At 47.7% G+C, this 27,764-nt stretch overlaps 1 protein-coding gene across 3 annotated transcripts in view; it reads left to right on the top strand.

The window, feature by feature from the left end:
• Positions 1–1,541: 1,541 nt before the first annotated feature.
• The window catches only part of FNDC1 (fibronectin type III domain containing 1), a 97,520-nt gene continuing 71,297 nt past the window's right edge, over positions 1,542–27,764 (top strand). For 2 of the 3 annotated variants that reach the window (XM_033867927.2, XM_033867928.2), the window contains exon 1: positions 1,543–1,837. In XM_033867927.2, coding sequence (XP_033723818.1) covers positions 1,729–1,837 — 109 coding nt within the window. In that variant the 5' untranslated portion in view covers positions 1,543–1,728. Of the gene's footprint in view, positions 1,838–27,764 lie in introns of all 3 variants that reach the window. The other variant, XM_073789799.1, reaches the window with a different exon arrangement.

Raw genomic sequence — 27,764 nt, forward strand, 5'->3', positions numbered from 1 at the left:
CCAGGATAACCTCTCCATCTCAAGATGCTTCACTTAATCACATCTGCAAAGACTTTTTTTCCCCCTCTGTATACGGTAACATTCACGGGTTCCAGGGATTAAGACATGGACATCTTTGGCGGGGGGGTGGGGGTGGGGGGGCATATTTCAGCTTACCTCAGCTACCATCCTTCAGCATCCATGAATGACCGGAGGAAAAAAACTTTTTCACCAGCTCCAACGAGAAAAGTCCTGACTCTGACTGACCCTGCTTGGGCCACTGGCGATCCTTGGACCAACTGGGTGGGAAAGAGGGTGGTTGGGAGGGGACAGGCCCCACTGGAGCCGTTTGGTTGGAGTAGAGGAGGGGGCTGTTATTCCCGGAATAAGAGCAGGGAGGGGAGGGTGCTGGGCAGACCAAGGCCATAGCTCCATTAAATGGCGGTGGGGAAACATTGCAAAACTGGGGAGTAATTAAACATTAAAATGGTTGCAAACTGCAAGAAGAGTTCTGGGAGCTCATAGACCTTGCGGGATGAATGAAGAACTGGGACCCAGGGGAATGTTTTCCTGAAAGTAAGGCCATAGAATTCTGCCTTTCCTGGGTGCTCACTGGGCAAGCGGCGCCTGCCAGGTCTTAAAGGGGCGGATGTGGTGTTTCCGTTCAGAAAAGAGATGCTGTGTTTCTTTTTCGTCAGTCGAGAATTCGTCTTGCAATCTTTTCCTCTTTGCAGAAGGACACAAGTCTGGTCAAGTTGGGGCCTGTCACGACGGAGGGCTGACTCGACCTTAGGCTGTGAGCTGCAGTCAGATGAGGTCTGCGAGGACGCTGCTGGGCGACGTAGACATCTGCGCCCAGAGCGCGGACCTGCCCGGGCGCAGGCGTCCTGGTCGCCTCCAGGGGCTCTCCCAGTCCGCTTGGGCGGGCGGCGAGGCTTCCAAGGCGGGGAGCCTACCACAGATAGGTGGGAATCGTGAGAGGGAGCCCTAGGCCGTGTTAGCATCATAGAGACCGGAGGAAGCGAGGCCAGGCGAGTGCTGGGCCTTGAGAGCTCCGCGCTTACAGAAGGCTGCCTTTGAACCCAGTTCAGGCGCTCCGCAGAAACCACAGCGAGGAGCAGCAGTATCTAAGGACCTTAAATCCTCCTTTCCCGGGTGCGGGGTGTGGGGAAGACCAGGGAGGGCTGCAGGAACGACCGCAACAGGCTGATAGAGGTGAAGGGGCCTGGCTCGGGTCCCCAATGTTGAAGCCAGAGGTATTTATTTAAGGTGACAGAGGCATGCCTGGGCTTGGCAAGGAGATTGGACGTGATGGGCCATTCCCGCAGCCGGAAAGCCGGAGAGGTTAGACAGCGGGAGCGCACGCCCGCACAGCAATCACTGCGTTTCTAGACCCGCCCAGCGGTTTTCCCGGGCGCTTGGGCACCCGGAGCCGCGGCCCTCCACCCCGCCCGCCTCGGGCCATCACCCCGCCACCCTCGCCACCCCTCAGCCCGCATGCCGGCAGGGGGCGCCCGCGCGCGGCTAAAAGGCGCGGCCGGCGGCCGGCGGCCTCAGTGCGGAGCGCGGCGGCCGCGGCGCGGACAGGGAGCGAGCGGCGCGGGGCCTGGGCGCACGGGTGCGGCGCAGAGCGCTCCGACGCAAACCGACGGCGGGGACCCGACGGCGGCCCCTCTGCGCTCCCAGGCTCCAGCCCAGCGCCCACCCGGCAGCCGCCCGGCCCAACCCGCCGCGCACCCCGGGCTCCCGATGGCGCCCGAGGTCGGGGCGTCCCCGCGGGCTCGGCTCCCTCTGCCCTGGGCGGCGCTGCTGTTCCTGGCCGCGCTGCTGCCAGTCGTCTCCTCGGCGGGGGCTCCAGGTATGCGCAGTCCCGGCCTCGGCCGCCCGGCTCTCCGCGCCTCCTCACCGCTTCCCTGTCCGCCTTCCGTGCGCCGCTCACCCGCCTGTCGCTCGGGGGACCGCCGGCCTGCTCTGTACTGGCTGCATGTCCTGTCACTAACTTGTGCGTCCTCATCGCTCGCGAGTCGGGGCGCGGAGGGGCGGCTGGGGACGCGGGTCCGGGCGTTCGGAGCCTCGCGCGCTGGAGGCGGGCCCGGGGACACGGTTGGCGGCATGGGGACCTCAGCGCAAAGCGGTTTCAACTTTGCCGTCGAACGCCCGGAGTCGGGAGACACAGCAGTCTAACATTCCGGGAACATTCCGGCAAAGAAAAGAAGGGGGGGGGGGGAAATGAAAGAAAGGCGACCTCTCGACTCTGCGGTGGGGGGAGGGGTGACGCTTTCCTTTGCCCAGAATTTCCCCGTGGGCATCCTTCTTTCCTCCAGTTCACCTGCCCCGAGGCACGGATGCCTGGTGAAGGACGACACTCGGGAGACCAGAGGGAGGCAGAGAGGCAGGACTGTTCTCTAAGGGCACGGGGAAAGCTGTGGGCCGCCGCGGGGCAATCGGGTACCTCGGTGCCCAGGGAGAAGCCGCGCTCTTACGTTGCATCTCGGTGGGAAGTTTGGAGCTGGGAGCGGGGCATCTGTCTTGAGAGGAGGGAGAGGGGAGAGGGAGGGTCATTTCGGGAGAAGCTCACCATTCCCCGAAGGCTGAGGCTGGAGACGGGGTGGATGATTGCTTTGGGGGCCGAAATGTGAGAAACGCTTTTCAGAAAATGCAAGCACGCTGTTTTCAGATTTCTTGTACGTTTCCCACAGAGCGAGACAAATTTTTCATCCCTAAGCCGTTGGTGGCCCTTGTTTCCACCTCCTGTGCAGGCATTTTCACACTTGACACTGTGTGGCTTTTATTTATGTCATCGGTTTGAAGTCGACATTTTTGTTGACACTGCTCACTCCCAGCTGGGTTATAAAAATTCAGATGCGATTCTAAGGAGGGCTGCTTGCTTTATGACGCTATTTAGTGTGTCGACTGCCCTCCTACTACAAGGGAAAAGGGAAAAGTTGGGGGTCACGTTGCCTTCTGAGTCTATTTGGTGGGTGCATCAGGCATAACGCTTGTCTCAGGGTTATGCCCAGCGCTGGGATGCTAAATGCCACTTTTTCATAAAACGAGGGTCCAGTTGTAGGTTGTTTTCGTCTCTGTTAGCTACTTCTAGGAAAGCATTCACTGAATATTTGTCTAGTACTTATCAAGAATAAAACTATTTTAAAGCCTTTCAACGTTCCCCCCTACAACCCGTGGCTTTTTTTTTTTCTAAATTAAAATTCTCTGAATTGGAAAGAGTTTTTGTATCAGAAAACAGACTGAAAGTGGAGCCAGTGCCACCCTGGCATTTTGCAGCCTTGTACCTGTTAGGTTCCACTGCCACCTGCCCGACGGGTTTACATTTGCGTGGGTCCGAAGTCTGGGCGGCGTGTGATCGCTCCCGGAATCCTGCTGCCTTCCGCGTGCTGCTCCTTGGCTCGCCTTCCGCTCTGTAAATCACTGAGCTGTGGAATGTGGGAGCTGGAACGCTTACTGGCACTCCTCTCTACTGTGTTGACGTGGGATTTGCAAGAAAATGATGACCAGACTAGAAGCAGACAAAGGAGGACAAACACATTTTGAAATGCATATCTACTGCATTTAAATGATAGAAGGAAGCGACTTCGCCTGCAGAGAGCTCCACGTGCTGGGGAAGAAATCGGGGGGCACGTAATTTATTCACCTGCTTCTCTGGAAGGCTTCCTGCCTGTCTTGCTGTAATAGCTGCAGTCACTGCTCCAGACTTGTACTCTGGTACTTGCAGCAGGGCTGTGGACACACTGCTTCCTCTCTCACTGAACGAATGCATGGGCTTAGCGAGCTGCTCGAGTCAGGCCCTCCCCCATCCCCCAGACCTTCGGGATCAGAATCCCTGTCATGAAATCACCCAGAGCCACCTTCCTAATGGCTGACCCATCACAGCTCAGGGGAGCTTTCCTTAAAACAGATGTGATTTGCAGGGCATGCTGAAGATGTAAATAAACCCTTCAACTTGGTGGTCAATTAAAATGTAAAACAAAATCAGCAAGTGATGCATGCTCCCCCCTCATCCCTACAATAAAATACTACGCAACAGTTAAAACTGTGATTGCACTTGCCAGTCTGATCAGATACGTTTTTCTAAAAACACGTGAGGACACACATACTCCCATACATTTATAGTGGTTATCTTGGGATGGTTTTGGGTGATTTAAAAGCTTTTTTCTTTAAAGCTTGAGGACCCTTTCAGGGAATCCGCAAGGTCAAAGCGATTTTCAAAGTAATACTAAGACTATTTGCCTTTTTCACAGTGGTGACGTCTGTAGGGAGGATACAAAAGCTTAGTGAGAAAACTTCAACTGCAGGTGCTGTAGTGTGAATCTTAGCGTTGGTGCCACCGTGAGCTGGTAGTCACTGCATTTTTCAGGCTTTTGAAGTTGAGAAAGGATATGCCAGTTTCAATGAAGAATGTCCTTCGTGCAACAGTAAAAATGATTAATTTAACCAAATCTCTACCCTTGTCTGCATGTCTTTTTAATATTCCGTGTGAGGAAATGGGAAAGGCACAGAAAGCAATTCTGCTGACTGCCCAAGTTCATCAGCAATCCCGCAGAGAAGCAGTTGTGTGATAGTTTGACTTGTGAGCTGAACTAGCCGCTTTTTTTCATGGAACGCCGCCTTTACCGGAAAGAATGGCTGCAGACAGACCAGTTATTTTGACTTGAGTATTTGGCAGACATCTCAAAAACATGAACAAAGGCGGTCTGCCACTTCTGGTAAAATAACTGCTAGTATGTCTTGCCAGTGAGAAAATTGAGCTGTCAGGTGAAAACTAGAATTTTGCCATGTCACCTCCAGTGTCCTAAACTTGAAAGCTTCCCAATACTTAGAAACTTTCCTAACAAGTTAGGTGGTGATATAAAAGAACGCGATTTTGAAATACTGTTATAAAATGTGTCAACATTTAGATGCTCTGCATAAGCAAGTGAACTGGTAAATCCAAGTGACCCATGCACAGTGTTACAATATCTTGCCTGGCTAAAAGGTCCACCAAAGTGCAAAATAGCCCAGTGGATTTTTAATGGAACAAAATGTGAAAAATTCTTTTTATGGTTTCAGATTGTACATTGCAACTAACCTTTAAGAAACTGCTACTTGATGAGTTTTGGTGTAGTATCAAAGATTTTCCAAAATTATCTGTAAGGCTATTAAAATACCTTTCCCATATCTGTATGAGGTCAGATTGTCTTCAGGTACTTCAGCCAAAACAACATACTGCAATAAGTTGAAGGCATAATCGAATAGGAGATCCCGCTGTCTTCTATGAAAGAGATTTGCCAAAATGCCAAAAAATGCCATTCTTTTCATTTTCTTTGTGTTTTGGAAAACAGTTATTTTTCATAAAATACAGTTTGTTATGTCAGCTTGTAATGGTTTACTATTGCTATTTTAACATGAATTAATAAGTACGTAGTTTAACCTCTTCCTAGATTTAATTTCTGGTCAGTAGATACGGATAGATAAAATCCACAAAAACACAAACTCTGTGAGATCCTCATTAATTTAAGAGTAGCTAGGAATCTGAGAAAAGGAAGTTTGATAACCACTGCCTATAGAGGGGATGTAGGTTCAACATCAAGGCGCCTGGGTTTGAGTCTCAGCACTGCCATTCACCTGCTGTGTGGCTTCGGGCCAGTTGGTCAATCCCCACTGGGCCAAGCAAATGGAAAGATTCCTTCCACCTCTAGAAGCCCTCACAGATTCTCCTGTGGCCCAAGCTACATGCAGCTCTGTAGGGTCCCCCTCCTACTTCTGTCCTCTTTGAGAGGAGTGGGTGAATACACCCTTTCCTTTTATCTTGTACATTGGAGCCCCTCCTCCCCCAGATGAAAGAACTGTTTTATTTGTCAACTGAGCACACGATTCATTAGTAGGAATTAGAGGTTGTAATAGAATTGCAGAGTGATAATTTATGTCCTTGGAAAGTTATCACTGGTCAGTTCCAGATCATCATCTTACCAAGACCATTCATAGCTCTATTTAAGACACAAAGGCCTGAAAACCGGCCCTGTTGGGAGTGAGGGCTGGAGGGGTGTATTCGTTTCCTGTTGCTGTTATAACAAATTACCACAAACTTAGTGGCTTAAAATAACACAAATTTATCATCTTACAGTTCTGGAGGTTAGAAGTCTGCGATGGGTCTCATTGGCCTAACATCAAAGGTTTTGTTCCTCCTGGGGCTCTAGGGAGAATCCGGTTCTCGACTTTTTCAGCTTCCAGAGGTGCCCGCGACCCTCAGCTGGTGACCTCTCCAGCAGTGGCATCACTGCACTTCCATCCATGCATCAGCTTCTCTGACTCTGACCTTCCTTCTCCCTCTTTCACTTAGAAGGACCCTTGTGATTACATCGGACAACCTCCCATCTCCAGATTGTTAACTGAATCACATGTGCAAAGTCTATTTTGCTGTGTGAGATCACACATTCACAGGTTCTGGGGTTACGACATGCACATCTTTGGGGACCATTATTTTGCTACTGCAAGGGGTGAGGGTGTGGGTAAAGGGAGCCTAGATGTAAGCATTTCAGGAAAGGCCCCATCATGATTTGCTGATTAAGGAGCAGAGCTCTTTTCATTGGTCCCTATGGAATTTAGGAATTTCTTGAGTTCTAATAAAACTTCTATTCAGAAGATTTTATTTCAGTTAGAAAATATGGACGTGAGTATTTAAATGTATAAAGATAAAGGAGAGAAAAGAATATATATGTATGTGTATTCACGTGTTTAACCATAGAATATTTATGTTAGGATACATCTGACATTGAGACCTTGGCTGTCTTTGGGGAGAACTGGGTAGCTGAGGGCAGAGAATGGATATTATTTCATTATTTTAAATAATTTTTTAAAATATTTATTTATTTATTTGGTTGCACTGGGTCTTAGATGCGTCAGGCGGGCTCCTCAGTTGCAGCATGCGAACTGTTAGTTGCGGCATGCATTTGGGATCTAGTTCCCTGACCAGGGATGGAAACTGGGCCCCCTGCATTGGGAGCGCAGAGTCTTAACCACTGTGCCACCAGGGTAGTCCCTGTTGCATTATTTTAGTAGACATATTTTAGAGCATTTGGATTCAGGGAGATATTGGTTAAACACATGGCGAACATCGTTTTTTCCTAAGACATTATCCTTGTCTTAGTTACAAAGAAGATGAATTTAAGTTAATTTGGGGGAATTGTGTTATTAGTATCATCTTATCAAGGAAAATTCTGCAGTATGGATCAGGTGATGAAAATTTTGAAATTGTGAATAAGGAATTTTTGTGCCCCTGAGTAGTAGGTGATGCCACGTGGAAGATGCGGAAGACACAATTTTCTCCCAGTTCCTTCCTTTTTCGGCTCCTGGCCCGGCAGGCGGCAGCACTTGCGGTCCACAGCCCTTAGAGGGCGCTCGGGGCCTTCCCGCCGCGTTGCCCCGTTGCCGCCGCCCTCTGGCTCCTCGCGTTCCAGCCCCCGTCGCCGGGGCTTTACAGAGACAAGAAACTTAGGACATACGTTCAGTTACCTGCTTTGGTTTTCCCTTAGTGTTTGCCCTTTTTTTTTTTTTCAATTTTGCTACTCATTGGAGTTTCCTTCAGATATTAAGCTGGGAAGGACAACTCACTCACTGAGAGTGGACCTGCCTGCAAGTTAGCAATTTTCAGTTGCCCGTTGGTGAGAAAGAATTTGAAGCCTAAACCTAAAGCTGGGGTCAGCTGCTGGGGTACCCCTGTTATATCTGCAGGTTCTGGTCAAAGCTGCAGCAGCTGCAGGATGGGTGAGCACAAGGGACCCTGAGGGGAGGTTGCCTCCTGGGCACTGGAAGTCAGTTTTGAGTGAGTTTGGGTGAAACCGTCTCTCTCAGTATCTCCCCTCCATGCTCACTGGATTCTCTTTGTAACCAGAGAGAGTAATGCAACTCCTAAGACAGGTTTGGAAGTGCACCGAAATAACTGGAGAGCTGCTAATTCTTCTCCTGTGGCCTCCTATATGTGGAGGCCATGATAACATCATCATAATCCTTAAAGTACAGTCTAGTTAATCCTGTGTTCACCTTTATGAGGAGTTCTTAGGTTGTGTCTCAACTTTCTTTTTAATATGAACTGGCAGTTAAAAGTGCCGCAGTTTACCATTTCCCTGTATGTCATTTCATTTCATTTTCACTGCAGCCTTGTGAAGTTGGTAACATCCTCATCTTACCCCGAGGGGACTGTCCCAGAGTCGGACATCTAGTTGAGTGGGGGTCCTGGGATTTGGACTCCAGTCTCCTGGATTGAGACCCCACGTTCTTCCTGCAGACTCCCCGGCTCCCGCTGGCTTGGACGTTTCCTATGTCGGTCTCTTCGTTAGGCCGGTACAACCGTTTCTGATTTGCTCTGGATGCCCTTCCAAATCTGTGCTTTGGTCCCATTGCTGTTGAGAAATGATTCTGTCGTACACGGAAGCATGTTAAACTCTGGTAGGGCTTAACTTCAGATGGGGTTTTAGTGAACCCTATTCCCTGTTACAAAATCGATTTGGCATTTGGATATAAGCAAGATCCTTATTGTGGGGAGTGCCCTTTACTTAGTGGGCCCTGGAGGCCAGTGCTCTGTGTCTAGTTTGTTACATGAACCCTTCAACCTTTAACACAGGGCTTCTCTGGGAATGTTTGACCCGTGTGATGGAATTCATAACCCTGAGCCGCTGGCCTTGGATTTTCACCAGAAGGCTCCCAGAATTCAAGTTTGATTACAGCCGAGGGTTAAATCAAGGACCAGCACTGAGAAGCAGGAGCAGCTCATCTGTGGGGTTGACAGACCTGCACCTGGTGAGACTGTAGTACTACGAGCGTGAAGGGTTTCAGACTTCTCAGAAGAGAGGCGTCATTGAAATGCTGGGATTTGTCTTTTAGGAATTATTCTCTGGTGTCACAGCTCTTCATTCACTCCAGTAGCCCTGACCCAGCCGCTCATTTGCACTGTGACCTTAGGCAGGTCATGACTCTTCAGGCCTCAGTTTTCTCATCTGCGAAATTAGGGGATTGGACTAGAGATGTGGAGAAGGGCCCCTTCCAGCTCTCACTTTGTGGGAGTTTCCATTGGAAGGTGTCCATTCATTCATTCATTCATTCAGCAAGCACAGGAATGCCGAGTCCAGTACACACAGTCCGTCTGTGACAGCACAGGCATGGGGAGGGCAGGGGAGGGTACAGGCAGTGGGATGCGTGTTAGGACTGGAAGGTCCAGGACAGCTGTATTGTTTCGTCGCAGGCAGATGGTTGGCCAAAGCCAGCAGACACGGATCGGGGATGCACCTGTGTTGCTGTTGTGAGAAGGGTGGATGGTGGGTCCCTGCACCCTAGTGCTGTGGCTGGAACCACTTAGCATCGTAGTAAACAATCTGAGCAGGTATGCAGCCATGACTCCTAATTTGAGACGACACCGCATTTGTCTGCAGGTGCAGTCCCGCTGACAGTCACCCGCAGCTGGACCACCCAGCACGGGGCAGGGCCAAAGAGGCGGGAGACCTGCTGGGTCACGTGTGGCCTCCTGGGAGCTCAGAGGAACAACCTGAGCCAGGCCAGGCCAGGTGAGGGCGGCCCCGGCCAGGCGGGCCCTGCCAGCTGGGATCTGAAGAACCAGACCTGTTGACACCGATGGGTACTTTGGGTCGACAGAGGGGAAAGCTGCCGGCACAATCTCACGAGGGCAGCACCACCTCATCCTCAGTGTTTTTTTTGTTTGTTTGTTTTGTTTTGTTTTTCGGTATGCGGGCCTCTCACTGTTGTGGCCTCTCCCGTGTGGAGCACAGGCTCCAGACGCGCAGGCTCAGCGGCCATGGCTCATGGGCCCAGCCGCTCCGCGGCATGTGGGATCTTCCCAGACCGGGGCACGAACCCGTGTCCCCTGCATCGGCAGGCGGACTCTCAACCACTGCGCTACCAGGGAAGCCCGCTCATAGTGTTTTATAAAACAAAATCCTCTACAGCGAAGGCTCAGGCTCTCCGGACTAGCAATGGCCCAGCTGTGTGGTCGTCACACCGATGCTTCCACCTAGAAAGTGGAGAGCGTGGGTGAACCTGTCACACGGAGGCCAGGGGGGCTTGCTGTACTTATTGTAGGTCAGTGTAAAGACAGCTTTACGGGAGCATTTCCCCGGGCAGAAGGGTCAGGACTTCGGACGACATTATGTGTGTAAAAGGTCATTTTTTTAAATGGTTTTTAAAAGTTTTTATTTTCAGAGAGCTGTAGATTCCCTTGCGTCACCCAGTTTCTCCCGAAGGTCACATCTCGTGTGACCGCAGTGCACTGCCCTGGTTGGGGAGCTGACACTGGTGCAAGTCATCAACTTTATTCAGATCTCGCCAGTTTCACATGCTTGTGTGTGTGTTTCTGTGTCATTTCAACACACGTGTAGATTGTGCAAGCACCACAGTCAAGATACAGCACTTTCCACTGGAAGGACCCTCCTGCTTTTCTTTTATAGCCACGCCCACCTCCCTTCTTCCCGTCCTCCTTGGCAACCACTAATCTGTGCTCCATCTTTGTAATTCTGTCATTTCAAGAATGTCATATCAGGGACTTCCCTGGTGGTCCAGTGGTTAAGACTCTGAGCTTCCACTGCAGGGGCGAGGGGGCTCCAATCCCTGGTCAGGGAACTAGGGCCAAAAAGAAAAAAATGTCATGTCATATCAATGGAATTGTATATATAACCTTTTGAGATAGGTAAAAGCCTATTTTTAAAAAGTATGTATTTTTGCCCATTCTGCTTGAGATCACTACAGTTAGTTTGCAAGTATTTTGTGTGTACTGAGATATTATGGTGAGTAATTTGGCATGGCAGGGAAGTACTACGCCCACCCTGGTCCAAGCCACCTTACCTGGATTACGCGATAACCTTCTCACTGGTCCCCCTGCTCCTGCCCTCTTCCCCTACACTCTGTTTTTAAAACAGCATCACAGGGGCTTCCCTGGCGGCGCAGTGGTTGAGAGTCCGCCTGCCGATGCGGGGGACACGGGCTCGTGCCCCGGTCCGGGAAGATCCCACATGCTGCAGAGCGGCTGGGCCCGTGAGCCATGGCCGCTGAGCCTGCGCATCTGGAGCCTGTGCTCTGCAACGGGAGAGGCCACAACAGTGAGAGGCCCGCGTACAGCAAAAAACAAACAAACAGAAAACCGAAAAACAGCATCACAGTGATTCTCAGGATGCATGGTGTCACAGAGCCGTCTACCTCCCTCAGATAGAAACCGAAGTCCTAGCAAGTTTCAAGGCTACACATGATCATCTTCCTCGCCAGGCCTTCCCTCACTATCAGCTTCAGCCCCTGGGCCTCCTTGCTGCTTCCCTAATGTGCTAGGCGCCTTCCAGCCCCAGTGCCTTTGCACTTGCTCTTCCCTTGGCCTGAACAACTCTCCATAAACATGTATGGGCTATCCCTCACCGTTTTCAGCTTCTTTATGCCGTATCATCTTCCTGTGAGGCCTCACCTGACCACTCCCCACCATTTAACAGTATAATCTTACCCGTACCCCACAGCACTTCTTATCCCAGTTTTATTTTTCTCCTCAATCTCTATCACTACCTGAGAGTGTGTGTATTTCCCTTGTGTGGTGGTAGTCGCCTGTCTTTCTCCTCTGGAACAGAAGCTCCATTTTGTCAGTTTTGTTCACTGAATTCTCCCCATTGCCTGGAATCCTGCCTGAAAATAGTGGGTACTTAGTAAATATTCACTGAATGATCAGATATGCTTCCTTTGGTATTAATTACATATGCTATACATTCAGTCGCTTTATGTCTGTTGACCTGAGGCCAGCAGGGTATGTGTGGTTTGTGGGTGTGGGGCAGGCCCCTGCATGCCTCTCACTCTAACCTGTGGAGTCAGCACACGAATTTTGAGGAGTGTTGGCTTGTGTTGGAAGTCCCGTCTGCAGCGGGAGTGAAGAATCTTACTTACACGGTATTCTTGTTTCCTAGGGCTGCCCTAACAAAGGGCCACAAACTGGGTGGCCCTTTAAACAACAGAAATTTATTCTCTCGTAGCTCTGGAGGCTAGAAATCTGAAATCTGCAGGGCAAGGTCATACCCTTTCTGAAGGCTCTAGGGAAGAATCCTTCCTTTCTTAGCTTCTGGTGGTTTCCAGAATCATTGGTGCTTCTTGGTTTGTAGGTGTGTCACTCCAATCTCTGTCTCCGTTGTCACGTGACATTCTCCCCGTGTGTCATCTTATAAGGATATTGGTCATACTGGATTAAGGCCAACCCTGGTCAAGCATGATCTCATCCTAATTTGATTACATCTGCAAAAACCCTGTTTCTAAATCCCGTTCACAGGTACTGGGCATGAGGGCTCAACATATCTTTCTGGAGGACGCAATTCAACCCACAACATACGGTATGCCTTCATACCAACACAGTTCCTTTTCAGTAGGTGAAAGAATTCACACAACTTCCAGCCCTGGGCCGTAGTTGGAAAGTGGGCAGATGTGAGTCACTGTGTTGCATTGTGTGCTGAACTGTCAACCCAGAGCTCCAAACACCTACGCACGTTCAGTGAGCCTAGTTCATAGATCCAGCCTGGCTAAAGCCTTCGTTCATAAAGTAAGTAATTAAATAGTTAAATCAGGTCTGCTATGGGCAAGTTACTCTGTTAGGCTCTAAGGCACAGGCTACAAAGACTTCATAAAGAAGTTGGGATTGACGCAACAATAAATAATGGCATCAAATGTGATCAGTGTAGCAATACAGGATCATCTAGCACTTTCTAATCAACTTCCGCCTGCCAGATAGAGTGTTAAGTTCTGAATGTTTTTACACTGATAACACACAGAATCGTGAGGTCAGCAGGAGAAATCACCAGATCTGTCCGAGGACTTGGCCTGGTGGGTGCACTTTGAAGTTGACACAATCTACGTTTTTTTCCTATTTAGTAAAAGTTGGGATGTGTTGCTGTCTTTCTTTTATCGAGGTTGTATTGTCTAGTGGAGTCTTCTAGGTGGTGTGATGTGGCAGCCTTGCTCTCCCAGAGTGTCTGACTCCCTGACATTCTCTGTGTGACGGAAAGCCACCATGTTCTCTTTCTGCTGTAATGCCTCCCTGGCCCTGCTGTTGATAATACTATTTTCTACCCTACCCAACGATTTCTTTCTATTATTTTCTGATAGACTGGGAGGATTGAAGCATCTTCTTACGTTGAATAACTCTCAGAAGCCACATACATACCTACAGATATCCAAGCAGACCACAGTCAAAGGGAAGAGAAAAGAGGGACAGAGAACACCAAGCTCCTTGACTTTCCTGAGACCTGGGCTGATCTTATTTTACGGTTGTCATGATGACATTTTGACTGTAACACCCAGGGAGAGAGAGGCCTGGGAGATGAGGCACCCGCTACTGTCTGAGTAGACTGTGTGTCTCTTGTAGAACATGAGGGCTGTCTGGGATGAGTTCCATAGGGTCTGATGAGGCTCTGAAGTTGTAATGAGCTTTCCTTGCAGGGAGCAATTCGGGAACATTGTGAGGGTTAAAGGGTAGGCTGGGTTAGAGTCTTAAGAGATTAAGTGTCCTATTAGAATGCAAGTTGTGGAAAGCAGTGGCCACGGGAGAAACCTCTAGCAAAGGCTGTCCTTGAGTTCCGCTGATGCTATACTTTGTTCTCTGATCATCCTAGCCTGAAGAGGACGGTCTGAGCCCTGATAACGTTTATTGTTAGCAGCACTCAGATGATATTTAATGTCGACGCCCTCGCTCTTCCGTTTGGATGCCAATATAGTGCTTCGCCCAGGAGACTGAAGACCTTTGCCTTTCTTGTATATCTGTGATTACCTCACTTGTATCCCTGGGCAGCGCCTTGCCTAATAACCCTGCATCACCCAACTGAGTAACCCATTCATAGATGCTTACCCTTGAAGGTGGGGGAAACCTATTGGAATGTGGGTAGAACCGTCTAGTCATGGAAAGCACTGAAGACCATTTTAGACACGCAGTTGATAGGCAGATTGAAGAGGGGAGATTGGATCAGGTTACCCGACTTTCAACTCTCAAGATTTAAAACTTCTAAGTATATTATGTAAGGGTATTTCCTGAGATTGAGGGAAACGAGGACCCAAAGCCCACTCCTGCTGTGTGAGGAGGGGGCGCTGGCCAAGAGCCCAGGTACTGGGAACCCTGCCGGGTCGTTTTCTGTTGGGTTGTAATTGGTGACATTGGTCCTTCTGTGGCTCTTCTGCTTACTGTTGTGTCTCACGTTTATTGAGTGCTTTATGATTTTCTTTCACACTTTATTCTCACAAAAATCCTTGGAGGGCAGCTATAGAAAAGGAACGAATTAAGTTTGATATTTGCAGAGTGAAACATCGGTGGCATGTTTGCTTGGTTGGGGGGCTTTGAATGGGAGTGGACACGTCCTAATAACAAGCGGAGAAAAAGTGAGCTCTTCTGAGCCTTTACTTGACACTGACGGACATTCCCTTCTTCCTGAAAACCTCTCCACTCCTGTCTTCCAGGATGCAATTTGAATCCTGATTCTCCCCTTTATCACTAATGTTTCAGATTTGAAACATTTTGGTCCCCGTCATCCTTTAGACACCAGTGTTCCTTGGGTTTCATTGGAGATGCTAAGTAGAGAGTTGGATGCGCTGGTGCTCAGAGGAAAAGCCAGAGCTAGAGTTACGAATTCGGGAGCCATGAGCACATGGGTGGTGTTTGCAGTCCTGGGACTGGACATGCTAACTTAGTGAAGGCCCAGGAGGGGTACGCAGAGAACAGGGGCGTCCAGAGCGGGGCTTGGAAGCACTGGAACGTTTTGAGTTCTGGCAAAGAGGGAGGAGCTGCTGAAGGAGACAAGTGATGGGAAAGGGAAACCAGGGAGTATGGTGTCCTGGAAGGAGGGAGACTGTGGCTCAGGGAGGACAGGAGAGGTACTTCCACGAGGAGAATGATTCAGCTGTTGCTGGAAGCAGCGTAAGTGAAGGAGCGAGAAGGAGAATTTGGCAGCATGACATCTTCCTGACACTTAGAAGAGCTCGTTCAGTGCAGTGAGCTCACGTGTCCCAGTGAATTCAGCTTCCACTAATGACTTTCAGTTTTATACCTTTGGTTCTGATTTCTCTCCAGGCCTACATTTATTCCTTGTAGTTATAATGACAGCTGAGAGGCAACCAGGTATAGGAGGAAGAGCATATGGTCTATGATTTCAGACAGGCCTGAGTCTAGTCAGTGACCACGATCACTTACCAGCTGTGTGCCCCTGGCGAGTCACTCAACTCTCTGAGGCTCAGTTTCCTCATTTATACAAATGAGGATACTGTTTGGGTCAGCAGATGTAAGCTTTTACGTATAGAATGGATAAACAACAAGGTCCTACTGTAGAGCACAGAGAACTATGTTCAATATCCTCTGGTAAACCATAATGGAAAGGAATATATAAAAGAGGAACGTATACACATGTATAACTGAGTCACTTTGCTGTACAGCAGAAATGAACACAACATTGTAAATCAACTATGCTTTAGTAAAAACAAAACATTGAATAAAAACGAGGATACCAAAGCACAGTTCACTGGGTTGTTACGGAGATTCAAGAGCTAGTGGTTGGTCACGTGAACTCTTTTTAACCACCTCTGGATCCCCAGCGCGTAGCCCAGAATCTGACACGTGGTAGGGGCTCAGTAGATATCTGCTGCAGAAGTAAATGAAGTGGCTGGCGCTGAGTAGCTACACAGCAAATGTTCACTTCCTTCCTTCTCTTTTGCTTCTCTATTTTTTCCTTTTCACAAATGGTCCCATTGCAAAACTTACAACGTTTTGCTCATTGGGTGTGTTGTGCATTTTTTCATCTTCATCGGTAGACGGTTTGCCTCTGCCCATTCGTAACCAGTAAGTGATTATCTGAAATATTAAAACATTTTAAATACGAAAACGTATTTCAGAAAGTGATTATCCTTAGCAATCTGGGTTGTCACTGGGTCCATGTGGGGTTGGCTTCTGGTCATGTCTGCCTCATTTACTCTGTTTCATACCTTCCTGTCCACAACATTTGCTTGGCCTCTCTTCTAAGGGTATTTTTCAGGGAGCTTTGTGAGTAAGATGAGCGGTGATTATAGCAACAGTAATGCCCAAGTGTTTAACATAGTTAGACAATGACTTTCACATTTTGGGACAAGGAATGAATTTTCAGGGAGTTTTTTTTGGCTGGCACGTCAAGCAGTTTGTAGTAGGCTGAGTTTAAGCTGCACCAGCTATTTCTCAGCTGCGAATTGAATTTGAAGAATGTGCAAAAGATCCCACAAAAGCCTGGCAAGTACTGGTTTCTCGTAGGGTCTCTGATGCCATCCAGCAGCAGGGAGGAGTCCTATGTTCCCTTCTCACATCTAGGCATTTTCTTTTCAGGGTCCCTTGTTTTCCTGTTGTCATAGATAAATATGTCTGTGGAATTCCTCCAATTCCATTTCCCTAAACCATTCTGGGAAGCTGGTGGTTTAGATGGGGAAGAATTCTTGTTTTTGTCTCTGGAACAGTAGCTTTTGCTTACATTGGTTCCTGAATAAAATGGCCACAAGGGCTTTAAAACCTTAACTCCTAATGTTCAAATTCTGCCAGCTCTGCTGGTTAAGTTCACCCTTTCTGGCCGCATCATGATCTGGGTAGCAAGTCCATGGCATACTGACAGATAAATCATTGACACTGTCAAAATTAAATTCCTCAGTGTGTGTGGAAAAAAAAAAAAAGACACATAAATGTATAAAACCAAAAAAGAAATTAAATTCCTGGAGTGGATCCCTTAGAAACACCAAACAGAATGAAATTAAAGTTAAAGCAGTTCTCATTTAGAAATCAAGAGAAAAAGTGATTTGTGTTTATGGATCCAGAAATGATGATAGGTAGCAATGGACTGGGCTGCTGATAACACGATATCTGGTGAGCAGTGGCTCAACAGGTTAGGGAATTGTTTATCTTACTCACCAATAAACTCGGGAGCAGAGAGGTTCTCAGGGACCCAGGATCTTTTTGTATTTCCACTCTGCCACCCCAGGCCAGGTCATCATTCTCAGACGTGTTACTTGATTGACGTTCCAAGATGGCTGCTGCATCTCCCGGTATCACATTGACATCCCGGGGAGGGGGAAATGGAGGAAGATACAAAAGGCGAAAGCACAGGACAGCAGATCCAGACCCTTTGATAATGCTTTCCTGGAGGTGGCGGCAGTAACTTTCTCATATGTCATTGGCTAGAATTGACCACATGACTACCCTTAGCTATAGGGGAAGCTGAAGGGTTATGAATATTCAGTATCTCAGCCTCTACTATAGAAGAAGGCAAGGGAGGAAGAAGCAGCTGGGCATGGCTCTTGGGTACCCCACCCACAGTGTCTATACAGCCGTTTCTGAATTCAATGCAAACTGCTAAACTGTTCTTAATTAGTTGGGAAACTTGGCTTGAATGGGACTCATAAAAATTCAACTTAAAACGTCTCAGAAAACATCCTGAGGGAAAAGGCAGATTCATTTTAAGAGAACCCTTTGCGCTGGAGAATCTGACTTTGGCTTTGCCGCTTGCTGTTTGTTTTGAAACAGAATTCTTTGCTGCTTCATTTTTGGGTCAGTTTTTGTGTTTTTCTGCTTTGTAGATCTTTCCCAAGGTGCTGGGGGTCAGGAGAGAAGAAAGAGAGAAGATAATGAAGGGGAATAAAATGAGGTTAAACTATATTAGCAAGTATTCTGGCTTCCACTCTTCACCCCAGTATCCCCCCAAATACAAACAAACAACCTAGAATCTAGAACATTCTAAGCAAACTTTGTCCATTGGGAGCTGTTAACCCTTGAGGTGATGCGAGAGTGTTGGAATGACAGCGTTGTTTACCAGCATCAAGGGACTGTGGCTGTGTTGAGGGTGCAAGTGGTCTTGGCTGGGAAGTTGGGGGCCAGCTCCTGTGGAGAAGGGGACAAAGGAGAAAGCGCTGTCCATGTGGCATTGGGCTCTTCCCTTGGGAAGTCCCCATGTGCCCACAGGAGTGCCTGGTGGCCTCAGGCGTGACCAGCTTGTGTGCGGCCCCCAAGGGGAGTAGTTTCCCGAAGCCAAGTGTGGGGATCGGCTCAGCCCATGACACGAGGCTGCCTGAAGCCGGCGCAGGGTGGAGGAGGCTTGCACACAGCTGGATGCGGGTGCAGTGGTGCTGCCAGCGAGAGAGGATGGAAGTGGACTCAGACAAACTCTACTTAAGGACTAGCCAGTGGCTCGAATTTTGAGATTTGGATGGCTTCACCATTTGGCTTCTTTGAGCTAACGGAGAAAAAATGTGATTCACAATTGTATTCAGTGACCATCCAGCACCCGTATAAGCACAGTGGCATGTACGCATATGAATTTGGCCTTTTCCTCTGACTAGAATGATGCTTTGTTGTTATCAAAATACTGGAAAATGCCCAAGGGGCGAGGGACCTTGCGGGGAATTCAGGTTTAGCAGAGGCTGCTGGCGTGCTGAGCAGGGGTGCAGTTGCACCCAGGGCCCGGCTGGCCCCTCTGGCCATTAGGAAACCGGGACTGATGCTCCAGCCGCACACAAGAGCTGCCCGGGCCGTTTGGAATCTTCTAGCTTCTCTGCTCACATACACCCTTCCCAGGTAAATACGACAGGACATATTTGCCATATTTGGGGGCATGGGGTAGAATGTAGAATCCAGTAAGTCACTATTAACCTGGAAAATTGACTGGGTTTTGAGGGATGTGGACCAGGGGTGAAGTCCGGAGAGCCCTGGCTACCCTTGACCTCCCGAGGGACCCGGAGCACCTGCTTGCCTTGGTGTTTCTCTCTGCGTGAGGCCGGTATGTGTGGATCCCCATGGTGGGCTCAGAGGTTCTGTCTGCAAAGCTCTTTCAGCTCCCTGGAGTGTTTTTTATGTTTAAAGACCCCAAAGATCTAGAGTTTGGTTTCATTTTTTATTCAGTTATACCTAAAGAACTGTGCCGACCGTGGGGAACACTTTGATGGAACCCCATGCCTAGCATGAAATGTCGGAAGAGGAGCCAGGCCATTATTTTCATACTCTGACTCTGTCTACCCAGCCCCAGATTTTCAGGTGGAAAACTCAATCAGCCACCTGTAAATTTTACTAGTATCAGATTTACTTCGCACAGTTGCAAAACACCATGTACTTCCCCCCTCCCCTTTTTTTTGGAAGGGAAGGGTCATAACTATTTGGCAAATAGAATTCCAACATCCATTTGAAAAATTATTTAACAAGCAGTCATTTCAGTGTTTTGCGCACATGCTGCCAACCATCTGGTTGTTTCTGCATTTCTGGATAGCCCTGTGCTGTCTGGTATCTTATGGATAATTGTTGAATTTTTCCAGCTTTCCTGGGAATCATAGTCAGATTTGTAGATCACATTGCTTCCTCCCCCAAGCTACACTGCGATTTCAGTACGTCCTAACCTTTTTTGGCGTATCGATTGGATTTTTGGTCAAACATTTGTGGTTACACTGAGATCTGTGTTTTCTTCATTTCAGAGTCTGGGAAGTATTTGGCGGTTTTCAGTGGAAAGTCAAACTTGAATTTCAGACAAAAAAGCAGTAGAGAGACTTACACAAACCTGAAGGGTTTTTTTGCATTTAAAGAGCAATCCTTGGTATACTTAAGAAATAATTTTAGCATTTTGGGGTTTTAAGGGGCCAGTTTATTTCCAAGGCTTTTAACATTCCTTTGGGGGTTTTCTCCTTAACCAAGTTTGTCCTCTCCTGCTTCTCGGCCTCCGCTGCCAGACTGGGTGGGCTACGAGGCGTCCTCAGCTAAGAATGGCAGCCGTCCCTGGCTGGTGTTTGCCTTAATTTCTTTGGGTGTGTCTGCACTGGCAGCCTTTTGTGACCAAATGTACTGGCTGCTGGGTAGCTTCAAAAAAGTTATTTTTGACTTCCATAAAAGACTTAGATTAATAGGCTCTTAATCCATTAGGTTCTGACTGCAAGTGGCGAACACCCAACTCGAACTAATTTAAATTCCGGAATTCATGGCTTGTGGAACCGTACCTTGGGAAGGGCAGGGGTCGAGCTGGTCTTAGGGGTGCCCAGACTCTTTCTCTCCATCTCTGGTCTCTTCGCCGTGTGACAGCAAGAACTGGTCACCCACGATGCCAACCGAGAGCAAAGGCAGTGTTCAGGGTCCAGCTCCAGTGAGAACAATTCCTGGGAAGTTTTTGGGGTTGGCTGGGTCACAGGACCAGAGAGGTCTGTTACCAGAGAACTGGGGGAGGCTTCACTGGGTAGGGAAAAATAATATGTGTCCTTCACACAGCACATTTTTGGTTCCCTGCCTTACAGAGATTTTAGGGTCTTATTAGGAGTCTTTAGGAATGTAGGGAGCTGAGAGACTTTGGATTCAATTAGTTTTAGTCCAGGGAATCCTGAAGAATTGACACCAGTTCCAGTGAAAGATGGCAGAGGTTGCAGTTCTGAGAGAACCCTGACCCCCCTCTGGGCATTTGAATGAATCTCTTCTGGCTGAGGAGAAACAGGATAAGAAGTAAGGGAATAAAGCAATTTGGGCTTCACATCTTTCTATTTTATTTAAGCTGTGAGGCTGAGAAGCCTTCACTCTTGGACTTTTTTTCCCTGGGACTTTTGTAATAGGAGAGACAAATTGAAACGGGGACTTTTTTATGTTGCTAGTATTATATTTTCAGAGTATCTTCATTTTGTCATTTCATCTCGTTGCTGAAATCCCGTGGGCTATTTTGGACACCATGAGGTGGGCAAAATTGGGGACTGAAATAGGAAAGGGCAGAAGTGGATTTTCAGGCTAGAGGTCAACTTGGCTTTGGACTTGGTTAAAGAATGAGCCTTCCTCATTTCAGAGCTTTTTGGGGACCTGGGGGCGGGCAGTCCCCACCTACGACCCCAGAAAGATACTTGGTGGGACAGTGATTAGTACTGGGGGAGGCTCTGAAGGGGGGGCAAGTGGTCCTGACCCTCGCTCTGAAGAGGCAGCCGCACTTGGCCTCAGGTTGAGGTCACGCCCAGTGGGCTGAGGGAACAAGCTTCTGGGGATGCTCCGGGATTTCCATCGTCCTCTCTTCATGTTTGCTTTGGCCTCTGTCCTCATCCTGTGCTCCCTCCCCTCCTTGAGGCGTGCAGATTGGAGGGGTGAGTGGTGAGAGCCCAGGCTCCATTGGTCTACTTTCTCTACTCGGTGGCATTCACGAATGAGAAGAGTCAGGCACACAGGTGTCCTCGTGGAGGCTGCTTTGCTGCAGGAAGGCTGCATTTGGCTCCAATCCTGCTTACCCATGGGGAGCGCTGGGTGGAGGCCCAGGCCTGTTGCTCTCACCCAACCTGTGAGGCAGTGGTCCTGAGCTTGTCTGCTCTGCAGGCTCGTCTGTGTCTACCCAGAACTGGAGACGGGAGGGGGGATGGGAGGGGGGACAGGAGGCGCGATGGAGGTCACACATTAGATCCACCTTCTCCAGTGCAGCCTCCTCAGTAATAAACCTGATAGTTTGATTTCTGACTCCTTTATCTACTTTCTCAAATTGGTTGAGCTCAAATGTTCCTAAGGACCGCTTTTGTCCCCTACCCTTCAAATCCTGGAAAAGCTCCTTCACATACTTAGTCAGGTGAGATAAAATTATATGTGATTTGTTATTTATCAGCTCAGCTCATCATTGCTATCTAACGTCAATCTATAAATTGTGTAGTACAATATGACCTTGAGTTTTGAGATACAAATCTATTTTTCAGATTTAGTTTTCAAGTCAAATCAAACTATCGTTTGAGTCATTTCCCTCAGTAAGTATGCAGTAGAAAACTCAAAGAAGAAATACTTATTTTTCTTGTAATGACTGTGTCAGTTATTGTCTCAGAAAATATTGGGTTCTACCAACTAACATTTTATCGGTGGATTTTCCTACCTCAGCTGGCGGGTAGCCTCCTTGTCTAGATGATTCTGTGAGAGGTTGCTCTGTCCAGTGCAGTCACAGGAATGAAAGGATTTGAGCTTGTTTTTCAGCTACTGTTCTGTTTCTAGATGGTAGGTTGACCGTAAATGCAGCTCAAAGTATTCATTCATTCCTCTGATACTCGTTGAACTCTGTGTGCCAACGCTTTGGTGTAGCGGATTTGACTAAAGTCCACTTGGAAAGCTGCGATGGAGCAGGTACAGAGGAAGCATGCAGGTGGCTTAATGGTGGTCTCACAACTTCTCCCTCACGTCTGCCATCCATCTCCCTTCCCTTCTCTTTTTGCCTGTCTGGAGAATGTAATGAAGTAACTGGAGGGTGTTTTTTAAAAGTAGAACAAAGCAAAACAAACAAACACAACACTTTGGATCCAGAAAGATCCAGTTACTATTCTGAATCACAGTCTTCAGCAGGATTTCCCCATGGATTGTGTCATTTTTTTCAATCACTTTTATCCTGGATTCATTGTATGAATGGATTCTGAACTTTCCTTCTCTTAATCTGAGAAGTAGCCCTTGACAGAGCTCCCTTTCTAGGAACATATTTATTTCCGGCTGTTGCAGATAGGTGTGTACCCTTAAGGATGGGTGGTGAGTCTGAACCAAGAGTTTCATTTTCAACACGTTCAGTTTGGAACTCACGTGGGCCTATCAAATAGGCAGTAGGGACTCTCCGTCTGGGATGGTTAGGGCAGAGCCGGGCATGTGGAAGTCATTGACTGTACGAGTAGTTGAAGCCTAGGCAGCACCTCACACTCCCCTCCCTAGACTCATCCTGAGATGGGTCCTCCTTCCTTGGAGCCTAGGCAAGTTTTTTTTCACAGCTTTTGGATCTCTTGGGAGAGAGAGGGAATTCTGGAGGTGGGAAATGAATTCTTGAACAGATCTGTACCTCAAGCCTTCGGGGGCTGGGTTAGTGCTGGTTCTTCTCCAGACTTTAGCATATGCACCTTGACCTGATGCTCTTACTGATGGACCCAGACTCCCACGGGAGTCTCAGCATTCACACAGGACATTGGGAAGTTGTCAGGATCAGCAACTAAATGGTTTCTTCTGGAGTTAAGGTAGAGGTCACCAGCTGGCTGCCAGTGGACTGAGTCTGGCCAGCTGAGGGTGTGTGTGTGTGTGTGTGTGTGTGTGTGTGTGTGTGTGTGTGTGTGTGTGTGTGTTTATTCATACAGTGTTTCTTAAAACTTAAGTGAATTAGTATAAAATTGGGAGACTTCACACAAAAATCAGGATTTCTAGCTTCTTAGAAAAAACTCCCCAGAATATTGGACAGTCTGGATCCTGAATTCCTTTTGGTCAACAGGTGCCAGAAAGTAAATTGTGCCTCTGGTCGGAGCGTTACAGTCCTTAATATGTCTTCGCTTATTTGTTTCATCTTCCTGTCCTTGGAGGTGTTTGGGTTGGGGACCCTCGGTTGACCTCATTAGTCTAAACCATCCTAACGTCTTTCTCTTCAACCCATTAGCCATTTAAGTGAGTACTGAGTGTGTGGTCCGTATCCGATGCCCAGAGAGATGCCAGAGTGGGGAGGTGGGGAAGGGACAGGTGAGGGATTGAGCCCTGTCCACTAGGATAAATGAGCCCTGTAGATGTTGGGCAGACCAGGCCGGCCGTGGGACCTAGCTCTGGACCCAGCCTTCCCGAGGGCTTTCGTCAGCCCTGGAGAATCCCTTGAGGCCACTCTGCGGACTCTCTGAGGACCGACATTGCAGAGCCCTTGGAATCTTGAACTCCATCCTTGAACAGATGTGCATCCACACTTGGACCCTTCAACCAAATTGGCCTGCTAGGGCCCTCTTGAATGAGGCCTGGAGTTTGGAGCCTAGACCAAAGTGAGAACTCTGGGTGCTGACTGTCCCTACTTTTTATTCGCCAACGGACCAATAGAGGTCTCATGGGAGCCATGGCATGGAGATGTCTAGCTTGGCAATTCCCAGGTGTCTGATATATCATCAAAATACCATTTTGCCGCTCAGTACCTGGTAAAACTTTCCTGAATCTGGATGAGATGTACTGATATGAACTGTAGGATGACTCTGTCATGGTATGAAATTGCTGGAGTCATAGCAGACTCTGCAGGCCGCTGCTTCTGTCTCGAGCACCTTACCGTCTATCTCCATCAAAGACAGCCTCGAATGGGGGGTGATGGGGAAGGACACGGACAGGAAATTCTTTTTGTTTCCTCTGAAATCCCTTAGGGTGCCGCTTGAGCTCACGTCCTCCTTTTGCCTTCTGTGGAGATGAAAAAACAGCTTGTCACAGCCCTAACCTGTCACACACACTCTGTGAGGTGCCCTCCCAGCATCCCCTGTACTGGGTCATGTGATTCCTGTTCTATTGACTTTGGGTTTGTCCTTCTTCTCTTTGGAGAAGCTGTTCATGGCATACATGGCTTTAAAGAATATATCCCTGTATCATCTTCATCAGATGAGAATACTGAAAAGTATTACAAGAGGGTTCTGTGCTTCATTTATCTAGCAGACAGGAGGGTCTGTTCTAAGTTTCTAAGAACACTTAAAAATAAGGAAGGAGCCAGTGTATGTCGTGTATCCACTTTATGCTACCGGAATGCTGATCTGGAACCCAGAAAGCAGTCTGCAGGCCCTGAAACCAATTTCACACTCCTTATGTCTCTACTTCACATTTAAGGAATGAAGTCATGGGACCTACAAAACAATGACCACGAATAGAACGAACTGCTGTGTTTCTAGCCCCAAGAATAAGTCTTCTGTCAAGTAATCCAAGTTCACGCACATTGATCTGTGCCTGCTTCTCCCTTAGATAGAGGCTGGTTTGATGAATACTCTCAGAGCGCAGGCACTTGGGGGGGGAGGGGTAGGCCTGGAATGACCACAGTTCCTTTCATTTAGCCCCCTCCTATTCTTCTTTTCGTCCAAGCCTTTCTGAGGCATGGGTGATGTTGACTAGGCAGCATCGACAATGATACCAATTTTAAATATCAGAGTTGATGAGAGCCCAGGGAATGAAAATGTCGCTTAATTAAGTCACTGTAGTATTTCGTTTACTTGGCCCAATTTGTATGTGTGTTGGGGAGTTGGGTGGGGGGACGGGTTATGGTACATGGGTCTAAAGCCTTTGGAGGATCTTAAATTCAGGACTGATTTTACAAGCAGATTGACCCTAAGGCTGCCTCTAAGGGATGATTCCAGGGTCCCCAAAGGTCTTCGTGTTCAAAAACGACCTTTATTAGGTAACTGTCCAAGGCCTAAAATGTCACCATTAGAAAGTTGTTCCTTTGGCCTAAGATTTTGTTATAAGAATGCAAGTATTGTTCACTTACTCCATGCCTTCCAGAGAGAGGAGAGGATGAGTACAGGTAGCAGGAGGCAAGGTGACTGTAGGTGAATGCAGGGTACCCCCCAGAGGGGAAAACGGCTGGGAAGGTGGGATAGATGGTGGAGCAAATGATGAACGCAGCTGGAGGCCTCACAGTTGGTTTTAGGATACTAGTGGCTTCCTAAATTAATTTTCCATGAGTGTGGTCATTGGTCATTTATGAGCAGGGACAGAGTCTGAGGGTCTGTGAGCTGTGGACACAGCAGGATTTGCATTCGGTTCCACCCCTGTTCCACACAGCTGTGTGACTCTGGGAAGTTCTCCTAACCTCTCTGTTCCAGGCCTTGCTTTCTTCATCTGCCACATGGAGGGAGTAAATAACACCTCTCAGGTTGTGTGTGTTAAGAGCACCTATTGCAGTGTAAGTTTCAGGGCAGAGGGTGGCAGGTGGTAGGCACTCAATAAGGCCTCTTTTCCTGTCCATTACCCTCTCCCATTTTTATACTTCAGAGTTGTTTTGCACCATATGGCCTTTTTCTTAGTGCACCGTGCTGATACAGGCAGTTACCGAGTTGAGACACGCTGATGGTACTTGATCATTGGCAAGAGGAGAACAAACAAACTCATGCATGGACCCACTTGGAAACTGATGGGGTTAGCGGAACGCAGTGATGTGCATTGGGTTTTGGCGACCCAGGGGGATCTGCCTCTTGTTCTTCTTCACTTTCCTCATCTTATTGGAGCTCCTTGAGGTTTTGAATGTTCCCCTGTGCTGGGCTGATGCAACCATTTGACTGCAATCCTCATGTGACTTAGAAATTATTCCATGCTGTGTCCAAGGACAGATGTAAGGCAGAGCAGGAATGAACAATGAACATATTTATAGATTGTTCCTCTTTTCAGATGTCAGTAATGAACATAAATCATCTTCAGACCCAGGCCGTCGTGTACTGATTGGATCACTCGCACCCAGAGGAAAATGTGATGGTGTTAGGGCTTCGCAGTCTCACATTTCAGACCATCTGTCTGAAGGGAGGTTTGGAATCGAACTGTAAAGAAAAGCATTATTCACTTATTCATTCATTTGTTTTCTTCCTTAGGAGAATCACCTAACCATGAACATCCTTTCATGGTGCTGGAGTCCTTGCTTTGTTTCCACCGAGATTTTGGTCAGGGTGAAATATTGGATTCCTGGGAATGATTTCTGCTGTGTGGGAAATGGGGATTGCAACTAGAAAAGGTCAAACACGTGGCAGAGAAGGAGGGGAGGTTTTTGTAGTGAAGCCTTGGGAGAAATAAAGGAAACTGAGGAAAGGGAGCCCCGGTCCTCAGACAAAGTAAATCCTGAAAAGTTTCTCGTAGGCGAGGAAGGGTCAGTGAAAATTACGGCAGAGTCGCCATGATTGCTAATTTGAAATATCCAGAAACTCACTAGTGTGCTGTCTTTATTGTCTCCTCAACTCAGAATTTCCCTGATGGTGTTAAGCTTCTGTGCTTTCTCCCATCTCGGGTTTACAGGACCCTCACCTCTGACATTGCGGAAGGAATGCTTTCTGGGGTCTGGTCCGTGCTCAGCTTCTGACACTGTGTTTTTGTCTCCAAAGTGGACATTCTTCCTCTAGTGCCTCGAAAATTATTATATTCATACTCTATTTTTTCATTCCTTGGACTTCTTTAGTGGGGGTCCCAGGAGTTCTCTCCTTTTATCATTTTTACTCCTGAGGCAGCAGGGTAATTTGGGGAAGAATAAGTGATATATGTTAGAATCAGCCATACTTATTTTGTTCAGAATCTTCATTGGTGTTACAGTCATATACTAACCAATCTATATGTTATCACGAAACACTCCTTTTTCCCTTTCTTCTTCTATGAGAGTCTAAATTCATTTTTCTTAATGTTACTAAGTTTAAATGTTTCTGTGTTTTTAAGATTACTTCCCCCCCACCCCGAGAATGCCTTGCATCATTGAATAATCCGTTTCAGATCCAGATTTGCCCCAGAATTGACTGTTGCGTGAATATTAGCATCTGTTTATGTTATGTTGCATTGCAATATCGGTTACATTATGAGCTGAGATATTTTGTTTGACAAAATGTTATGTTTCATTTTGGTTATTTTTGAAAATCAAGAACACTCTTTTGGAACTTCATAACTGGAGATAAAAATGTGCTTCTTCATAATTTGTCCTTCCTCTTCTGGGACAAGATATGGAAACATTTAAATTAGCTACATGCAGGTAAAACCAGCGGGTTACCTCTCTTTCAAGGTGTTGATCTTGGTTTGTTTTCTTTGTGGAAACGAATGATTCTGTTATCTCACTTTGGATACAATGGAAATTCTTCCTGATCATGAGAGTTCTATGTTATTCTTCTCAGAGTTGTTCGAAAGATTGTCCAGCTGTACCATGTAAAATCCTAAGAATTTATTTAATACATGAAAGCTTCTGGAGAATATGTCAAATTACTATTTCGTTAATCTTGCACTAGCAAGGCAACATGATCAGGCTGGGGAACGCCTAGAGTTTATTTTGATTTGTTTTACTTTGGGTTTAAATTTACCACCCACAGTT

This window comes from Tursiops truncatus, chromosome 12 (assembly GCF_011762595.2).
Source record: "Tursiops truncatus isolate mTurTru1 chromosome 12, mTurTru1.mat.Y, whole genome shotgun sequence".
In the NCBI taxonomy this organism is placed as follows: Eukaryota; Metazoa; Chordata; class Mammalia; order Artiodactyla; family Delphinidae; genus Tursiops; species Tursiops truncatus.